The 15,482-nt window shown below is 53.0% G+C and overlaps 1 protein-coding gene across 1 annotated transcript; it reads right to left on the bottom strand.

Annotated features, from left to right (window-relative positions):
• Positions 1–6,242: 6,242 nt before the first annotated feature.
• On the bottom strand, positions 6,243–8,372 carry IUM83_13504 (Vacuolar protein 8; the record flags this gene model as incomplete). The annotated part of the gene is made up of 2 exons (XM_067938183.1): positions 6,243–6,654; positions 7,645–8,372. 2 exons carry the CDS (start codon positions 8,370–8,372, stop codon positions 6,243–6,245), a joined length of 1,140 nt encoding a protein of 379 aa, XP_067797843.1.
• Between the last annotated feature and the right edge of the window lie 7,110 nt (positions 8,373–15,482).

Below are 15,482 nucleotides of genomic sequence, written 5' to 3'. Positions count from 1 at the left end.
AATGCATGTTCACTGTGACGGCTGACCCTCTCGGGTAGCTGCCACAGGAACTTCAAGCCTCTGGCCGCTAGCAAGCAAGCCAGAGCCTTTGCGCCGCATCGCTCTGGCTTGCTTGCTCAGCAGGCCAGAGGTGGGCCTGACATCTCCCCCTGGTTGACTTCGCGTTGGCGGAGTCGATACCCATCCAGGAGTTGACGCCAATGCGAAACGTGCTTGATCTGCGCTTCGCTTTCCCAGGTTGCCTCATGCTCCGGCAACCCATGCCACTTCACGAGCCATTGACGTTTGCGCCGTCTAGTTCGTTTCTTGAGCAGCTTCTCCACAATGTAGAGTTCTTCTCCAGTGTCCTCGTCCAAGATTAGAGGTACAGCCTTCGGAATCGGTCGATTCGGAAAATCCTCACGGTTCGTTTGGTAATGGGTCAGTAACTCCACGTTGAATGTCGGATTAAGACGTTTCATCGTGCGCGGAAGTATCAACTTCGCCACGTTGTCGTTCACCATACGTTCAATCACGAACGGTCCAACCTTCTTAGCCGCTAATTTCGCTTTCTTCAATTCCGTGTTCTTGTTTACGGTTTTCAGCGGTAAGTTCTTCGTGTCGAGCAGCACTAAGTCACCTCTTTTAAAGACAACTTGTCTGCGCTTGCGATCGTAGTACTCCTTTTGTCTTGCTTGAGCTTCTTCCAAATTCTTCTGAGCACGTTCTACGATCTCCTGTCGCTCCTTCGCAAAGTTCTTCGCGAACTCCGCGAGCGTCACATCATTCTCCGATTGCAGCAGGTCTTTCATCTCCTCTGCCACAATGTTTGACACCTTACGTCCTGTGTCAAGTTCAAATGGCGCGAACTTCGTAGACGCGTTGACGAGGTTCGAATGCGCATATTCGATAGTCCCTAGGTGCTTAACCCAATCGTCACCGTGATACGAGATCACACATCTCAATGCATCTTCGAGCACGAGGTTCTGGCGCTCCGTCTGGCCATCTGCCTGAGCTCGGTGCGCAGTTGTCATGCTGAGTTTGATACCCATCAACTTCATCAATGACTTCCAAAAGTCCGAGATGAACTTCGAGTCGCGATCACTGATGATGACCTTCGGCAATCCGTGATGCCGAACAACTGCATCAAAGAACACTTTAGCCGTTTCCTTCGCGTCAGCTGTCGAATACGTTGCTGCATACTTCGCTCGCTTGGACAACTTGTCCACTGCAACTAGTATTGCATCAAACCCTTCCGACACTGGCAAACCCGTGATGAAATCCATTGACACCACTTCCCAGCATTCCTTTGGCACTGGTATCGGCATCAGTAGTCCTTTTTTCTTCTGGCTGCTGGACTTCCATCGTGCACAAGTCTCACATGTGCGAACGTATTCCCTTACGTCCCGGTCCATTGTCGACCAGTAGTACCATTGCGCTGCTTTCAGGTACGTACGTCGACTTCCAGGATGCGCGGACGTCTTTCCATCATGAAATTCGATCATGACATTTGTGCGAAGCTCTCTTACCTTCGGCAGGCAAAGTCGGTAGACAGTTTCGCCTTTCGTCTGTTTGAAAAACACAGACCCATTGTGCTTGACGAACTTCTCCTTTCCTGCTCCATTAGACCACTGTTGCTTGAAAGCAGGGTCTGATTCGTATCCTTCCTGAAACGCTCTTTTCGTCTTAGGTGCCAAGTGTGGACTTACAAATGATAGTCGACGCTTTTGACTTGCTGCTGTGCTACGCCAATCGGGCGATCCTCCCCCCGTAAGTCGACATCGTCGAGTAACAGATGAGTATCATCCGTTGACAAGTTGCGCAACACTGCGGCATTAATACGGTGGTCATGAACTGGTGCGGCATTCTTCGCACATTCGTTGTCGCAGTCATGAACCGTATACGTCACATCCGGAAGAGGTGCTTCTTTCTCCTCTTCGTCTTCCAGTCCATCCGGTGGAGGCCATGAGAGCGCATCCGCTACAACGTTCATCTTACCTCGCACATGATGCAAAGTGAACGTGTATTGCGAAAAGTGCGTCAAAAAGCGAGCCATCTTTGGTGACACTCGTGGGTGATGCAACATCCACGAACACGCTGCGTTATCCGTGTAGACGTCGAATGGGCGTCCATGCAGATAGTGTCTCCACTTCTCCGTAGCCACTTTGATAGCTAGTAGCTTCTTCTCATGCGTAGGCCATCCACGCTCATGTTTATCCAACTTCTTCGAATAGAAGGCAATCGGATGATCTGCTCCGTCATACTTCTGTGACAGAACTCCACCAATACAATGCCCTGACGCGTCCGTCGTCACGATAAACGGTCGCTCAAAGTCCGGCAACTTCAGCGTAGGCGCTTGCTGAAGTGCGAGCTTGAGATGCAAATACGCGTCCTCCACAGGCTTCGTCCAATTCCATGGGACATCTCCCTTCGTCAAACCCCTCAACGGACGAGCAATCTCGGCAAAATCACAGATAAATCTGCGATAATATCCTGTCAAACCCAAGAAACTCAACAACTCCTTTCGATTCGTCGGAGTCGGATACTTGGCTATCGCTTCCGTTTTACGCGGATCAACGCTTACTCCTGCCTGCGAGACAACATGTCCTAGGAAAGCCACTTCGGACTGACCAAACGAACACTTTGCCATGTGCGCAAAACGCTTCTCGCGACACAGTACCATACAAACTGCACGCAGATGCTCCACATGCTCCTCCATACTCTTCGAGAAGACGCAGATGTTATCGAGATACACGACGACAAATTCGTACTCGTCGAACAGCTTGTGCATGAGCCTGGACCATGTCCCTGGCATTCCAGCCACTCCCATGGGCGCTACACACCACTGATACGTTTCCTTGTGTGTTCGAAACGCAGTGTACGGACGCCTTGACCTCACCACCAGCATTTGATGATATCCCTGCGCAAGGTCGATCAACGTGTAGATGACACAACCTACCATCTTATCGAACAACTCCTCGATTAATGGCAACGGGATCTTGGCAATGACAGTCACGCTGTTGAGATAGCGGTAGTCGAACACCCAACGCAACGGAATCTTCAAATTGCCGCTACGCAACCATTCAGCCCTTTTCGGCATTTGACCTGTGACTGGGTCCTTCTTCGGGATAGCGAAGATGTTCGAAACCCACGGCGAGTTCGACACTTCAATCCATCCTTTCTTCAACTTGTCTTTGACAAATTCTTCGAAAGCATCCTGTTCCATCTTCGACATGCGGAACGGTGCACGAGAGCTTGGTTGAGCTCCCTTCTTCAACGTCACTTCAAAGTTGACTTCACGCATCGGAGGCAATCCGTCTGGTAATTGCTCCGGAAACACATCCTTGAACTCCTTACCGATTACGTCGAAGATCGGTTCTGGAATTCCTTCCACTTCGGGCACAAGTTGTATCTTCACCCGAAACACCTGCTCATACTCGCCTTCCTTCAAGTTGTGCGAGAACGACGGTGCATCGACGTCGATGAATTGCATCCGGTCAGGTATGACAACCTCCTCCTTTTGCCAATCCACTTGAGGGTTGTAGTCCTTAAACCACGGTTTCCCCAAAATGACGTCGTGCGACTCCGGCAACTTCCATTCCACGAACTCGATCGCTGGAAAGAAGTACCCATCCATGCTCACTGGCGCTTCCACATGTTTGACATCCGTCGCCGGTGTTAACGTGCCATCAAAGCGCTGAGCTTGAAGTCGCCTTGACAGAAGCACATTACTAGCCAAACCTGGCATAATCATGTTCGTGCTTGCACCCGTGTCCAACAGAATTCGGACATCTCTGCCATTGATGCGACCCTTCCTGATGAAAAGGTTACTCGTACGTTCGGACTTCACTGCGTTCACCTTCAAGGTCTCCGTTGTACTTGTTGGTTGCGATCCTTGCTGAACCAACTTCACTGGCTGCTTCTCATGCAACTCAGCTTCCTGTTCTGGCGGCGATCCGCACACACCAGACTCCAATTCCGGTTGCATCGCATGCAAACTCGGTTCTTCAACTGGCTGTAGTCCACACGAGCCAGCATCTTCCGTCATTTCTGACGCTGCAGTGATAGTCTCTTCCACTTGCACACGTGCCTTGTCCATGAGTGCCTTTAACTCATCCGCTTGTTCCTGGATGTCAGCCACACTCATAGTCACGCGATCCATGACGACAGTATCCACCTGTTCGTCATCCTCGAGGACCATGTTCATCCTCGGCTTACGCCCTTGATTACTGCCCGAGTTGTTGTACTTCGGCGCATTCCGCTTAGCCATTTGCGTCTGCTGCGGCTGTATCGGACATTGACGAGCCCGATGGGCGCTACTCCCGCACCGGAAACACAGGTTTCGGCGCATACATTCCTCCTTCGACGGTACCCTTACGTTGTCGATCTCCATCGGCACTGGTCCATCGTTGTTGCTCTTCGATCGTCTGTTGTCGTACGATCGGTACCTCGGTCTGTCGCGTGCTCCATCCGAGCGTCCACGATGCGCGTGAGACCGGTCATAGTCGAGCGCTACGGTAATAGCGTCGGTCAACGTTGCACTCCTGCGATACTGGACTTCCTCCCGAATACTTGACGGCAGACCACGCAAGAAGTACATGATCTTGTCCAGTTCGCTCATCTCCTTGACTTGAGTAATCAAGTGCCTGAACTTGCTGATATAATCGGGCAAGTCTCGACACTGACGCTCCTTCAAGTCATTCATCTGGTCCCGAAGACGTTCTTGCAGATCCGGAGGCACGAACTCTTCCTCCAGCTTCAAAAAGAAGTCTTCCACACTCTTCACATCGTCCTTCTTGACGATGTACCACTGCGCGGCTCCATACTTCAGCGATCCCGCTAACACAGCCAAAATGCGTCCACTCAACTTACTATCCTTCCAGTCTATGCCCTTAGCTAAAACGTACTGCTCCACCTGCTCCCGGTATAGTTGGAACGATTCCTTGAGCGTCCCCCCGTAGCTGGGCATTTTTATCCCATCCAGCTTTAGTTGCGACAGCTGCCTTGACTTGCGCAGCTCGTCGATCAATTCTGTCTGCTTCGCCATGGCCGTCAACATACTATGCATTAGTTGGGCCGGATCCGCCATCTTGAACACGCGAAAACTTCGTACTTTGTGTGTTCACCCTTGAAACTTGATACCGGTGGGAGCAATCTACTTTTAGGGGCACTGACTAAAAGAAAGTAAAAGAGAAAACCTGTTAAAGAAAATAGCCTACGCTACTTCCTAAAATTGGCCGAGTTATGCGCTGTGGGAGGTCTTGGACTTCTTCGATGCCTTTGAAGAGGTCGATGACACGTGAGAGGTCGATGACGCGTGAGAGGTCGAGCGGTGACGGTTGTCGTCCTGGTCTTCGCTTCGCCAAATTTTGCTGTGCCGGGCTACCAAGAACAAAAACTGACTAACCGGCTTCGAGACTTATAGTGCTCGATTTATGTGCGGTGCAGTCTTTTGAGAACAGTAGCTACTTGGGCAAATGGGCTGTCACCGGGGCCAGATGCAAAACAAATTTGCACCACGGCTGCCCACCAGTTATTTCCCACGGTCAGCGTACAATAATAGGTTGCCCTATTAATGTACCAAAGTCTCCCCAACAGCTGGGTTGGTCACGCTGACGTGACACTTACACCTCAAGCTGAAAAAGCCTCCCCTTGAGTGCCGTGCAGCAGCGAGCCTTCCCCCCGCAAGTGCTACCAGATGTCGCGTTGGGCCCGAAGAGTGTTTGTCGTTGAAGTGGGTGCGAGTGTTGGTCCTGTCGAGAAGCGCGGTAGTTGTGGTCGATGTGCGGGGTAGACGGTTTATTTAATACTGAATTGGTACTGCTAGCCTAACATGCATGCCTCGCTGTGCTCCTACGCGAGCACAGGGTTTATCTGCGTATTTCTGGGGTTTTCCTTGACTATGTGCTACCCTGCGTCTTTCTGTTTTCTTTTCATTTATTTTCTACTAAATGCATGTTCCATGTTTCTTTTTCATGTTTTTCCTACAAAATGCATGTTCACTGTGACGGCTGACCCTCTCGGGTAGCTGCCACAGGAACTTCAAGCCTCTGGCCGCTAGCAAGCAAGCCAGAGCCTTTGCGCCGCATCGCTCTGGCTTGCTTGCTCAGCAGGCCAGAGGTGGGCCTGACACCTTCTCCACTAATCCCCCTCATGAGACCAACAACGGTGCTGCTAATGGAGGCGTCTTCACCATCATCAGCGGCTTAATCCCCGCAGACCGAGCAACCGCCTTCCTCCACAAGCTTAACACTTCTTCGATGCTACTTGGCTGATCTACCCACTCCAGCCTGAGCATGCAGCAACTGCTGAACCCCACCTTCGCGAAACCGGACCTCATCGTCTCGTCTTGTCTCGTTTTCTCTCCTTGCCCCCCCCCCCCCACTGGCGTCTCCAGTCGGCCACGTGCGCCATCCCACGAGGTTGAGAATCTGGAAGAGCATGGCGATCTCTTCGTAGATGGGGGCCGGCTCGTCCATCATCGTCCGGTGCGCGACCTTCACCAGCTTCTGCTGGCAGTAGCACTGGTGCAGGTACTCGACCAGCACATTCTCGTACCTGCCCACGGGATCGCTCGGCGGCAGCTGCCTGTTCTTCTCTATCCTGGCCAACTCGCCCAAGATGTCGTCTGGGGTCGGTCGTGCAGCTTCTTGCACTCCTCCCGGCCATCGGTCACTTCGGAGCACAGAACGAAAGTTCGCCCACCACCACCCCCTTCCCAGGGATTACCAAGTCAACGAGAAAACAGTCACGGTTGCGGACTTCGGAGAGAGAGAGAAAAAATCAAGGCTTGGAGCAGTGTGGGGGTTCGTTGCAGTTGTCGAGCGAGTGACGTCCCTCAAACACTACTCAAGTAATAGATATGCTTACCAGGTAGGTTCACATTGACATTGATCTACCGTACGACCAAGAATGATTGTCTTGAAGACGATTTTCAGGACGATCCTTTACTAGGTCATAAATATGGATTTAAACAGGTTATGTTTGGCGGGAAAAGCTCAAAACCCCAAAAGTCAATAAACTATCGTACAGTAGTCCGAAAAAGAGAAAATGGCACCCAGTGCCTACGTTTGCTGGCTGAACAAGCGCGAGTTCAAGTTACCGCGGACCCCGAAGAGGTTGGTCTCTGATACCGAGCCTAGAAGAGAAGAAACCGGGTGCAAAACACCGCAAACCATGCCAGAAAAGGCGAGATCCGACGCCACAGCTACCGCTAGAAACAGGCCGCGGGAGTGCGCCACAACGGTTTCCACGTTGTCTGTACTTCGGTCTCTTAAGCGGCGGTTGGAGGGGGATGCAGGTGTCACCACTACCAGTGAGAAAAGAAGTCAACGTGGTGATGGACCCAGGTCTCTTACTGTGCGGACAGCAAAAGACTCAAAACGTCCGAAGCAACACAAGCAGCAGCAGCAGAAGCAGAAGCCTGTGTTGCTGAACGAGTCTTCCTACTGGCTGGCTGTACAGCGCTTCTCCCAACTGTGATGGAGACCGATGAAGAAAAAAAAAATAACTGTAGAGTATTACTTCTAAGAGAACCCAGTTTTCATGCACCTGTGCAGAGTTCAACGATCACTTGCTCGAGAAAATCGTGCGAATGCGTTGGCTGATGCCGGGCTTAAGTGCTTGTTTGCCACCTTCGACGACGACACGTTTTTATCGTCAGACCCAGGTCGCACTACCGTTAGCGACGCCTTTCCTCCCTCGCGAGTAATCTCGGATCGAAGTTTCTCACTGCTGCCAGCCAGACTTCGAAGAGTGTACCCAGCGCTTGTCTTTTGCTCGGCAGAGCCTGATCGATCCAGCTCCACAAGTGGCTTGATCGCTTCTTGGCGCGACATCTCCAAGCTGTTCGCTTCGTTCTGCTCCGCAAGACTGCCGAGGGCAAGCGCAGCGGAGATCTTCTGCAGGTCATTTCCGTATCGGACTAGCGACACGAGGGGGGCGATGGCTCCGCGCTCGGCGATCTCAACGCGGTTGGTGGGGCTGTCCTTGGCAAGATTGTGAACAAGTTTTGATGTCGCGTCCTGCTGGCCTTCAGTCCCGGAACCCAGTAACTGAACGGGCATCACGACCACATCTTCGCGTACGATCTCGGAACGGTTGGCGTCGTTGTCGGAAGCAAGGTTCGCCAGCGCACGTATAGCATGTTCCTTTTGTTTCTCAGTTCCAGCACGAAGCAATCCGATGAAAAGCGGAATGGCGCCAGCACTTGAAATATCAGTGCGAATAGCAGCATCGATGCTAGCAATCGACCCAAGGAGCTCTGCGGCATCTTCCTTCTCTTCGTCAGTTCCGGATTGGAGAAGCTCGATCGATGGAGTAACGGCGGACGTGCGCACAATTTCTGCGGCGTTAGTATCGATATCGCCCGAAACAGCAGCAAGGAGTTTCATGGCCCAGTGTTTGCTATCACCGCGGAGGAGTGGGCCGAGAACGGGAATTGCTCCAGCAGCAACGATCTCTGCTGCACACGCCTGATTGCTTCGGACAAGCCTCCACAGTGTGTTGGCCGCAGACTCGGTCAATGTGGCAGATTTTCTTCTCAATACAGCCACAAGAGGCGAAATGGCTCCTTCATGAACGATGTCCGAACAGTTGCTATCGCAGTCAGTGTCAAGGCTTCCCAGTGCGTCTGAAATACTCTCAACATGACTGTCAGCCCTGTCTTGCAAAAGATCAACGAGCAGTTTGATGGCACCAGCTTTGGTGATCGCTTCACGGTTGGCGGTTGCTGTCCTTGGCGAGGCTCCACAGAGCTCGAGCTGCAAATTCCTTTTGCCCGTCCGTGCCAGAGAGGAGGCGAACCAGTGGTTCGATGGCTCCTTCTTCCGCAAGTGTGGCCGCATTGTTTTCGTTGTCGAGTGCCGTGTAAGCAAGTGCGTACGCAGCCCATTGCTTCCCTTCATCATCGCCATAACGAAGCAGCCGCATCAGGGCGCAGCAACCCCCACTGGATATTACCTCCTCACGAGCCTTGCTGCTACTCTTGGCGAGATTTCCCAGCGCGCGGGCTGCGGATGGTTTGTCTCCCTCAGTGGAATCCTTCAGAAGCAACACGTAGTGGATGACTGTTATGTCTTCTTTCAGATCGCAGCAGAATGTTATCGTCGACGCGAACGCCTCTCCAAGCGCCACAGAGGCATCTTCTGCGAGTTGGTTTAGCCGAGCGTCCATCGTTACACTGAAGCAGGGATCACGAGTGTCAGGACCATATTACGGACTCGACTACGGGCCTACCGGTAGCGAGTTGGAAAAGAGGTAGGTCTTAAGCGCTAACGCAAAAAGACAGACACTAAGCACTATTAATATGCCTGCCCACTCCGTTTCAGAATATTTATCACGTCGCCAAATATACTTGGTTTAAATATGGCCAGTTGTGTTTACGCTAGCTACTGTTCGTATAACCGAGACTGTGTGGTACCGGTAAGAGCAGGGGATGCATAAAGGAAGTCGCGAAGCCTCGTTTTTGCCATGTGAGCAACGTGGTCGAGGCAGAACGTCACTCTGGCCTGCATGTTGCCGGCAGTGAGCAGTGGTCGGGTCACGCTTGTGCACGAGCGCAACTTGCCCTCCTTGAGACGACGGAACAGCGTCGTAGTCGGCACGCCCGAAGCCGTTGACGCCGAGCGAAGCGTTGTTCGTTCATGGGGGCTGACGTTCCGGAGGCGTTCAAGGGCAGCAGCCAAGTCACGCGGCTTCCTGCCACATCGGTGTTTCAAAGACGACGCCTCGTACACCCCAAAAAGCTCTGCATTCGCCTTGGCACGCTTCCACAGCCTCGCAATCGTCCTCTTGTGAACGCCAAAGATGCTGGCCACTTCATGCACCGCTTTTCGACGCGGTTTGCCTCCGTTTGAACGCACGAGGACAGAGCTGATTGCCTGTCGACGCTCCATCACTGTAAGCTCTCTCCTGATTCGTTTGACATTCATAGCTGAGATTTGAGGAACGAGAGGAAGGCTGGGCGACATCTGTGGACGATTCGGGTGCAAAAGCTCCTTTGAGGCCATGACGCTGTCAATTTTGAGAGCTCTCTTAAGGTCTACCCACCATTCAAACCGTCAGAGCGCCTGCTTTCTATTAAGACCGATCTTAGTCGTTTTAGGCAAATATTGACGAATCCCGAAGCACTCAAGCAAAAGAGGACAAGTATTCTGGAACGGTTTAAGGCTACTACAGGGTAATATCGACAGCTTCGTCTGTTTATCTTTGCCAGATTCAAATACAGGTGTCCCCGCTGAATCTGCAACTGCCATCGGCTATCTACCGCGAACACAGAGTGTGCTGGAGTCTGCCAGTGCGCAAGATTTGCCACAGCTGTCTGGTCAGATGTACTGAATTAGTAAGATAATTGCGGGAAAATGTCTCTGCGGGAAACATCAGTAGGTATAACGCCAAATTGTGTACCCTTGCCGAATTGACAAATTGAATAGCACTAGCCGAGCGCCGCCGCTTCGCGGCGGTGGGTGTGGGTTTGGCCACAGTAGTGTGGACCGCCCGCCTCCGCTTCGCTCCGGCGGGCTGGTTGGTTGGCTTATACAACGCTTGACGTTGGGGTAGAGCATACCCGCTTCGCTCCGGCGGGCGATGGTTTCGTCAAAGGGATGCAATGCTAAAGTGAAACGCACTTCCAAAAAAGACATGTATTTATGTAATTATGAAGTGTGTACTGCTGAATGCCTACTCCGCCTAAGCATCTTCGAATATCTGCCTGTACACAATGTTGTCAGTGTATGCACCGTCGTCTTCCTCCAGCTCCGGATACTCGATCAAAGCCTTGAACTTGGACCTGGATGTAACTCTCGACAGCGCCACGTAGAGCTGTCCGGAGAAGCAGGGTGTCGCCAGATACAAACCTAGGTTCTGGACGGTTTGGCCTTGGGCTTTGTTGATGGTCATGGCGAACGCTGGTACAACTGGAAACTGCTTGCGTCGCAAGCGGAAGGGGAATTCGCGCGCGTCCCCATCGCTGACGAAGACGATCCTTGGAATTAGAACGTTTTGGCCTAGGCGCTCGCCAGTCATGATGGTAGCATGAATAACGTGAGGCTTGAGCTGGACAACCCGTAGTCGCGTTCCGTTGCAGAGGCCCAAGTCGGGGTTCAGGTTTCTCATCATCATAATTGGGGCGCCTTCCTTCAATGTAAGCTTGTGTGGAGGAATACCGTTGATAGTCACCGAATGCAACACCTCCGGCTCGAAGAAGTTTCCTTCGTTGTCATCATCCACTGAATCCACCGATAGATACTCGCGGGCCTCCCCGGAGAGTCGTTCAGAGACAGCTTGGTTGATGCGGTGCACCACGGCGTTGGTAGTCGTCAAGATGGTCCTGTTGGCGAAGTACTCGTCCGTAGCAACCTCGGGATCGTTGATGTCGGCGTACATCTTATCAATAATGTTCTTCAAACCCCGTGGAACAGCTCCAGGTGTGATTTCTTCGTCTTCAATGTCGTCACCCTCTTCGTAGATGTTGTCGATCAGCATATCGCGCGGAATCTTCACAAAGTCCCTGCCCAGGGACCTGTTGACCTCGTGTCTACCCTCTCCCACTTGTAGGAGAAACTCCGAGAAAGCTGCGAGCTCTGCGGCGGTGCTTTCGTTACTTGCCGATTGTACACGCATGTTTTCCGTGAGATGCAGCTGCTTGAAGTGTCGCCATAGCGTAGATGACTTCAGACACGCGTCGATGGTCTCCGCTGGTGTGCCGCGTGCTACCACCGGCAAAATCTGTCGGAAGTCACCCGAAAGTACAAATACTTTCCCTCCAAAAGGCTCCTGGTCGTTACCCATGATGTCACGCAAAGACCTGTTGACCGCTTCGAAGGCGTGCCTGTGAGTCATCGGAGCTTCGTCCCAGATAACCAAACTGGCCCGCTCGATCAACACCTTGAGGCGCGATTGTTTATAAATCGCACACGTCGACTTGTCGTTCAGCTTGAGAGGTATTTTGAACGTTGAATGCGCTGTGCGCCCACCCATGAGCAAGAGCGAAGCAATTCCACTCGAAGCCACAGCAATCGCGATCTTCCCGGACAGTCGCACCTTCGCCAGGATATGCCGCAGCAGAGTTGATTTTCCTGTACCTCCCGGACCGTCAATAAAGAAGAGCTTGTTGCCTTGAGCTGGTACTTCGGCCGCCTGGATGATTTCGTCGTAAATAGCTCGTTGGCCGTCGTTCAGCTGGCTTTCTTGGTCCACAATGGCTTGAAGGGTAGAGTGCTGATACCCCTCCAGTTCGCGTCGAATGAGGTTGTTCCGCAGCAGCGAATCCAGCACCAGCCGCGGGTAGTCATCCAGCTGAGGGAGGTCAAAGTCCGCCACTACGTAGCCATTGATCTGGAGCAGGTCGTTAAGGTCCTTGAGTGTGTGGAACCTGATCATGTCTTCCTTCTCCTGTCCTTCCAAGCCCCGGTATGTGTACGCGAAGTCTTCAGAAAGAACCTCGTAGAATCGATTCCACTGCTGGCGAACCTCCGAAACTTGAGAATAAACAATGATCGTCGCGAAGAGCTGGCGGAGTTGGTACGGCATCTTGAAGGCAGCGGCTTCTTCCATACACGCAATCCACTCTGCGTCGTCTTCAAGGTAGCCCAGCTTGAGTGCGGCTTGGCGGTACGACGCATACGTAACACCATCCACTGTCCGAAGCTTGGCAAAGGACTGAGGTCCCTTGCGGTGACACAGCAGTACACGCATGTAAAACCTCTCCATGTCCCGAGGGGTCACATGAACCATCCGCCCAAGCGCCGCTTGATATTGTTTGTGACGAACCCATTTCTTTGCCTTGTCATCCCATCGGAATAGCTTCGGAATGTCTTGGTACACCATGGTCTTTGCAACTTGGTTCTCTGGGGCCTCACTCGCGCACAGTTCGAAGAAGCGGGTCAACATCGTGTGGCGACCGCGCGCGAGAACTCGATCCGGGTTGTCGCTCGAACGGAAGGTCACAAATTGCTCGTTCTCCAGGTGGATAGTCAGCTGTACGATGGAGTGCGTCTTGCCTTGAACGGAGAAGTCGAGACGCCGCATACATGCCTCTATCGGAGATATATACCTTGCGTTCAGGTACCGAAGAATCTCGTTGGGATCCATCCTTGCACCGTTCGACTCCCCGCCAACCGTTTCCACAGTTATTACAGCCTTGTCGGACCCCTTGTAGACGTACTTGTACAGATATTTGACCGCCGTGAGGGCCGTACAAACCTCCACGTTGATATGGCAGTTGTACTTCTGCGAAAGGTACGGATTGTACGGGACCACCCACTGGTTAATGGTGGCGTTGTCGTACTCCCTTCCCTTGAACTTGAGTACTCCTGGTGGCCGGCGGCGACGTCTGCAGACAGGAAACCCGTTCACGTTTCCTTGGGTAACCTCTACCAACGGCTTCGGGTATCCCTTCGTGCACTTTCCGTCCTTCATGCAGGGGCTGGAGGGGTTCGCCGCGCCACATGGACCATGCGTCATGCAAGTGAGGATGGTCTCGTACAGCTGGGGGTTGATCTCGGCGTCGGGAAGCTCCGAAGAGCACAACTTGTCGATGATTTGTCGTGTACGCGGCTTGTCTTCGTCTGCGAGAATGATAAGAATGTGTGCGTGTGGGAGCCCCCGCTTCTGGAACTCCACTACGTAGATCCTCGCCAGAACACGTCCTAGTACGCCTTCATCCAAGTCTTTCAGCATAGCCGCCAATTTCTGCTGCCAAACACGCGCTACGATGTCCGGGCGGTCTTGCGCGCTTTGGTTTGGCTCCGGTATCTTTTCCTGGATCTCCTCCCACGTAGGGTTGCACGTCATAGTAACGAAGACGTCCGGTTTCCCGTACTCCCGCACGATAGCCATGGAATCTTGGTAAGACTTGTACATGGCCCGCGGACTCCCCGAATGCGTAGCTGGTAGAACGATGCGCTTGCCGATTTGGTCCAGGAAGTGTCCCGAGCGGCGTTGCGGTTCGTCTGGGTGCTGTAACGCCCCCGTATCGCGGTTGTATTCTGTCAGTAGAGCCTCTCCCTCGCGCAGAACCGCCGTGTTTTCACTTAGAAGCGCGTCTTGAACCCCGCCGTACTGATCGGCCCGTAGTTCGGCTTGATGTGATGCTACCCAACGCAGTTGCTCTTGCTCGCACTTGGCTCGTTGATCTACACAGTACTGCTGAAATAATCGCCCACCTTGGTGCAGTACCGACTCGTCACCGACTTTCTGGAATAACCGGTAGGCTACATGCTCGCGGAGGGACATTTCACGCTTCTTTCTGCGCACCACGTTGTTCGCATACACGTCTGTGTAGGTCCAACCCAGTTCTCCATGCGGAAGAAGTAGTGGGTACTGCAACGGGTCATACACAGAGTGTGTTTCGAAGAGGCGCAGCAGCGAGTGATCTTTAGTACGCAGAAGGATGTCCCGCGGACTGTCCAAGTTGCCGTCCTCGATAAGAGTCGCTCCAACTTCCGAAACCGTGGGGAGGTTGTGAGTTCGCGGGTTCGACCTCTTTTCGTGTAGCCGGAACACCATATCAACCACCTCCTTTCCTGCTGCCTGGTCGGCGCGCAGCTTCTCCGCGAAGTTGAGAAATTGTTGCGCGAACGGATTGGACTCTTCCATCATTTGCTCGATCTCCAGCAGCGTTCCAGAATCGAGGTCAGCGAAGATACCTCGGCGTCGCTCCGCTCGCTGTTGCATGTCTGGATCGACGATGTAGATCTGGGCAAACTTGGGGGGCATGGGCTCGTTCGTGAACGTATCGATACGCGGAAGTAGAGAGCCCAAGTAGTGCCCCATGGCTCCTTGAATACGATACGTGTATACACCACTTTGTCCAGCAACGCTCTCGTCTTGGTTCACATCCCTGAAGTTGGCGCGGTTGCTACAGGAAGCCCCAATCGACGTGAAGGCAAACACTTGGTTGTAGGCTCGGATGCGGCGCCGAAACTCGGGGTCCGTGTACAACTGGTGCAATCGCGGTGGCGCAGCAGGTAGTGGGGGTAGTTGCACCGCTCCCTCTAAACAGCAGCCTTTCTTGGACTCCGCAGGCCATTTCCACGCGTTGCAATGAGGGCAGACCGTAGTCGGAGGCAGTCTGTGGCGCCCATTGACGATATTGGAACCACTGAGCATGGAGACTCTGAAATCCTCTTGGTTTGCGAGTGCATGACCTCTGCGAAGCGTGCTGCGCCGTATACGCTCTTGTTGCCGTCGCTCCTCTTTCTCCTCCTCCTCTTGAGCATCACGAACCATGGCTTGATGCTCTCGGCGGGCGGCCCTCTCCGCTTCGACTATTTCCTGGCTTAGCGCAGCCCGACGTTCTTCCTGGCGAACGCGCTCGCGTTCCTGCCGTTCCTCACGTTCATCAGGAGTTTCTTGCTGTCGTTGCTGTGCATGTTGAATACGGTTGGTCTCCTGCACGATCTCCCGTTGTTGCTCGGTTTGATTAGCTCTTCTATCGGCCTGTAGTAAACGATTGTGTTCGCGTGCTGTGCTCCGTTCAGCTTCGGGGACTGACGCTCGAC

This window comes from Phytophthora cinnamomi, assembly GCF_018691715.1.
Source record: "Phytophthora cinnamomi strain GKB4 chromosome Unknown Contig12, whole genome shotgun sequence".
NCBI classification, from domain to species: domain Eukaryota; phylum Oomycota; class Peronosporomycetes; order Peronosporales; family Peronosporaceae; genus Phytophthora; species Phytophthora cinnamomi.
Note: the sequence above shows the minus strand (reverse complement) of the source record. Positions and strands in the feature narration are given on the sequence as shown.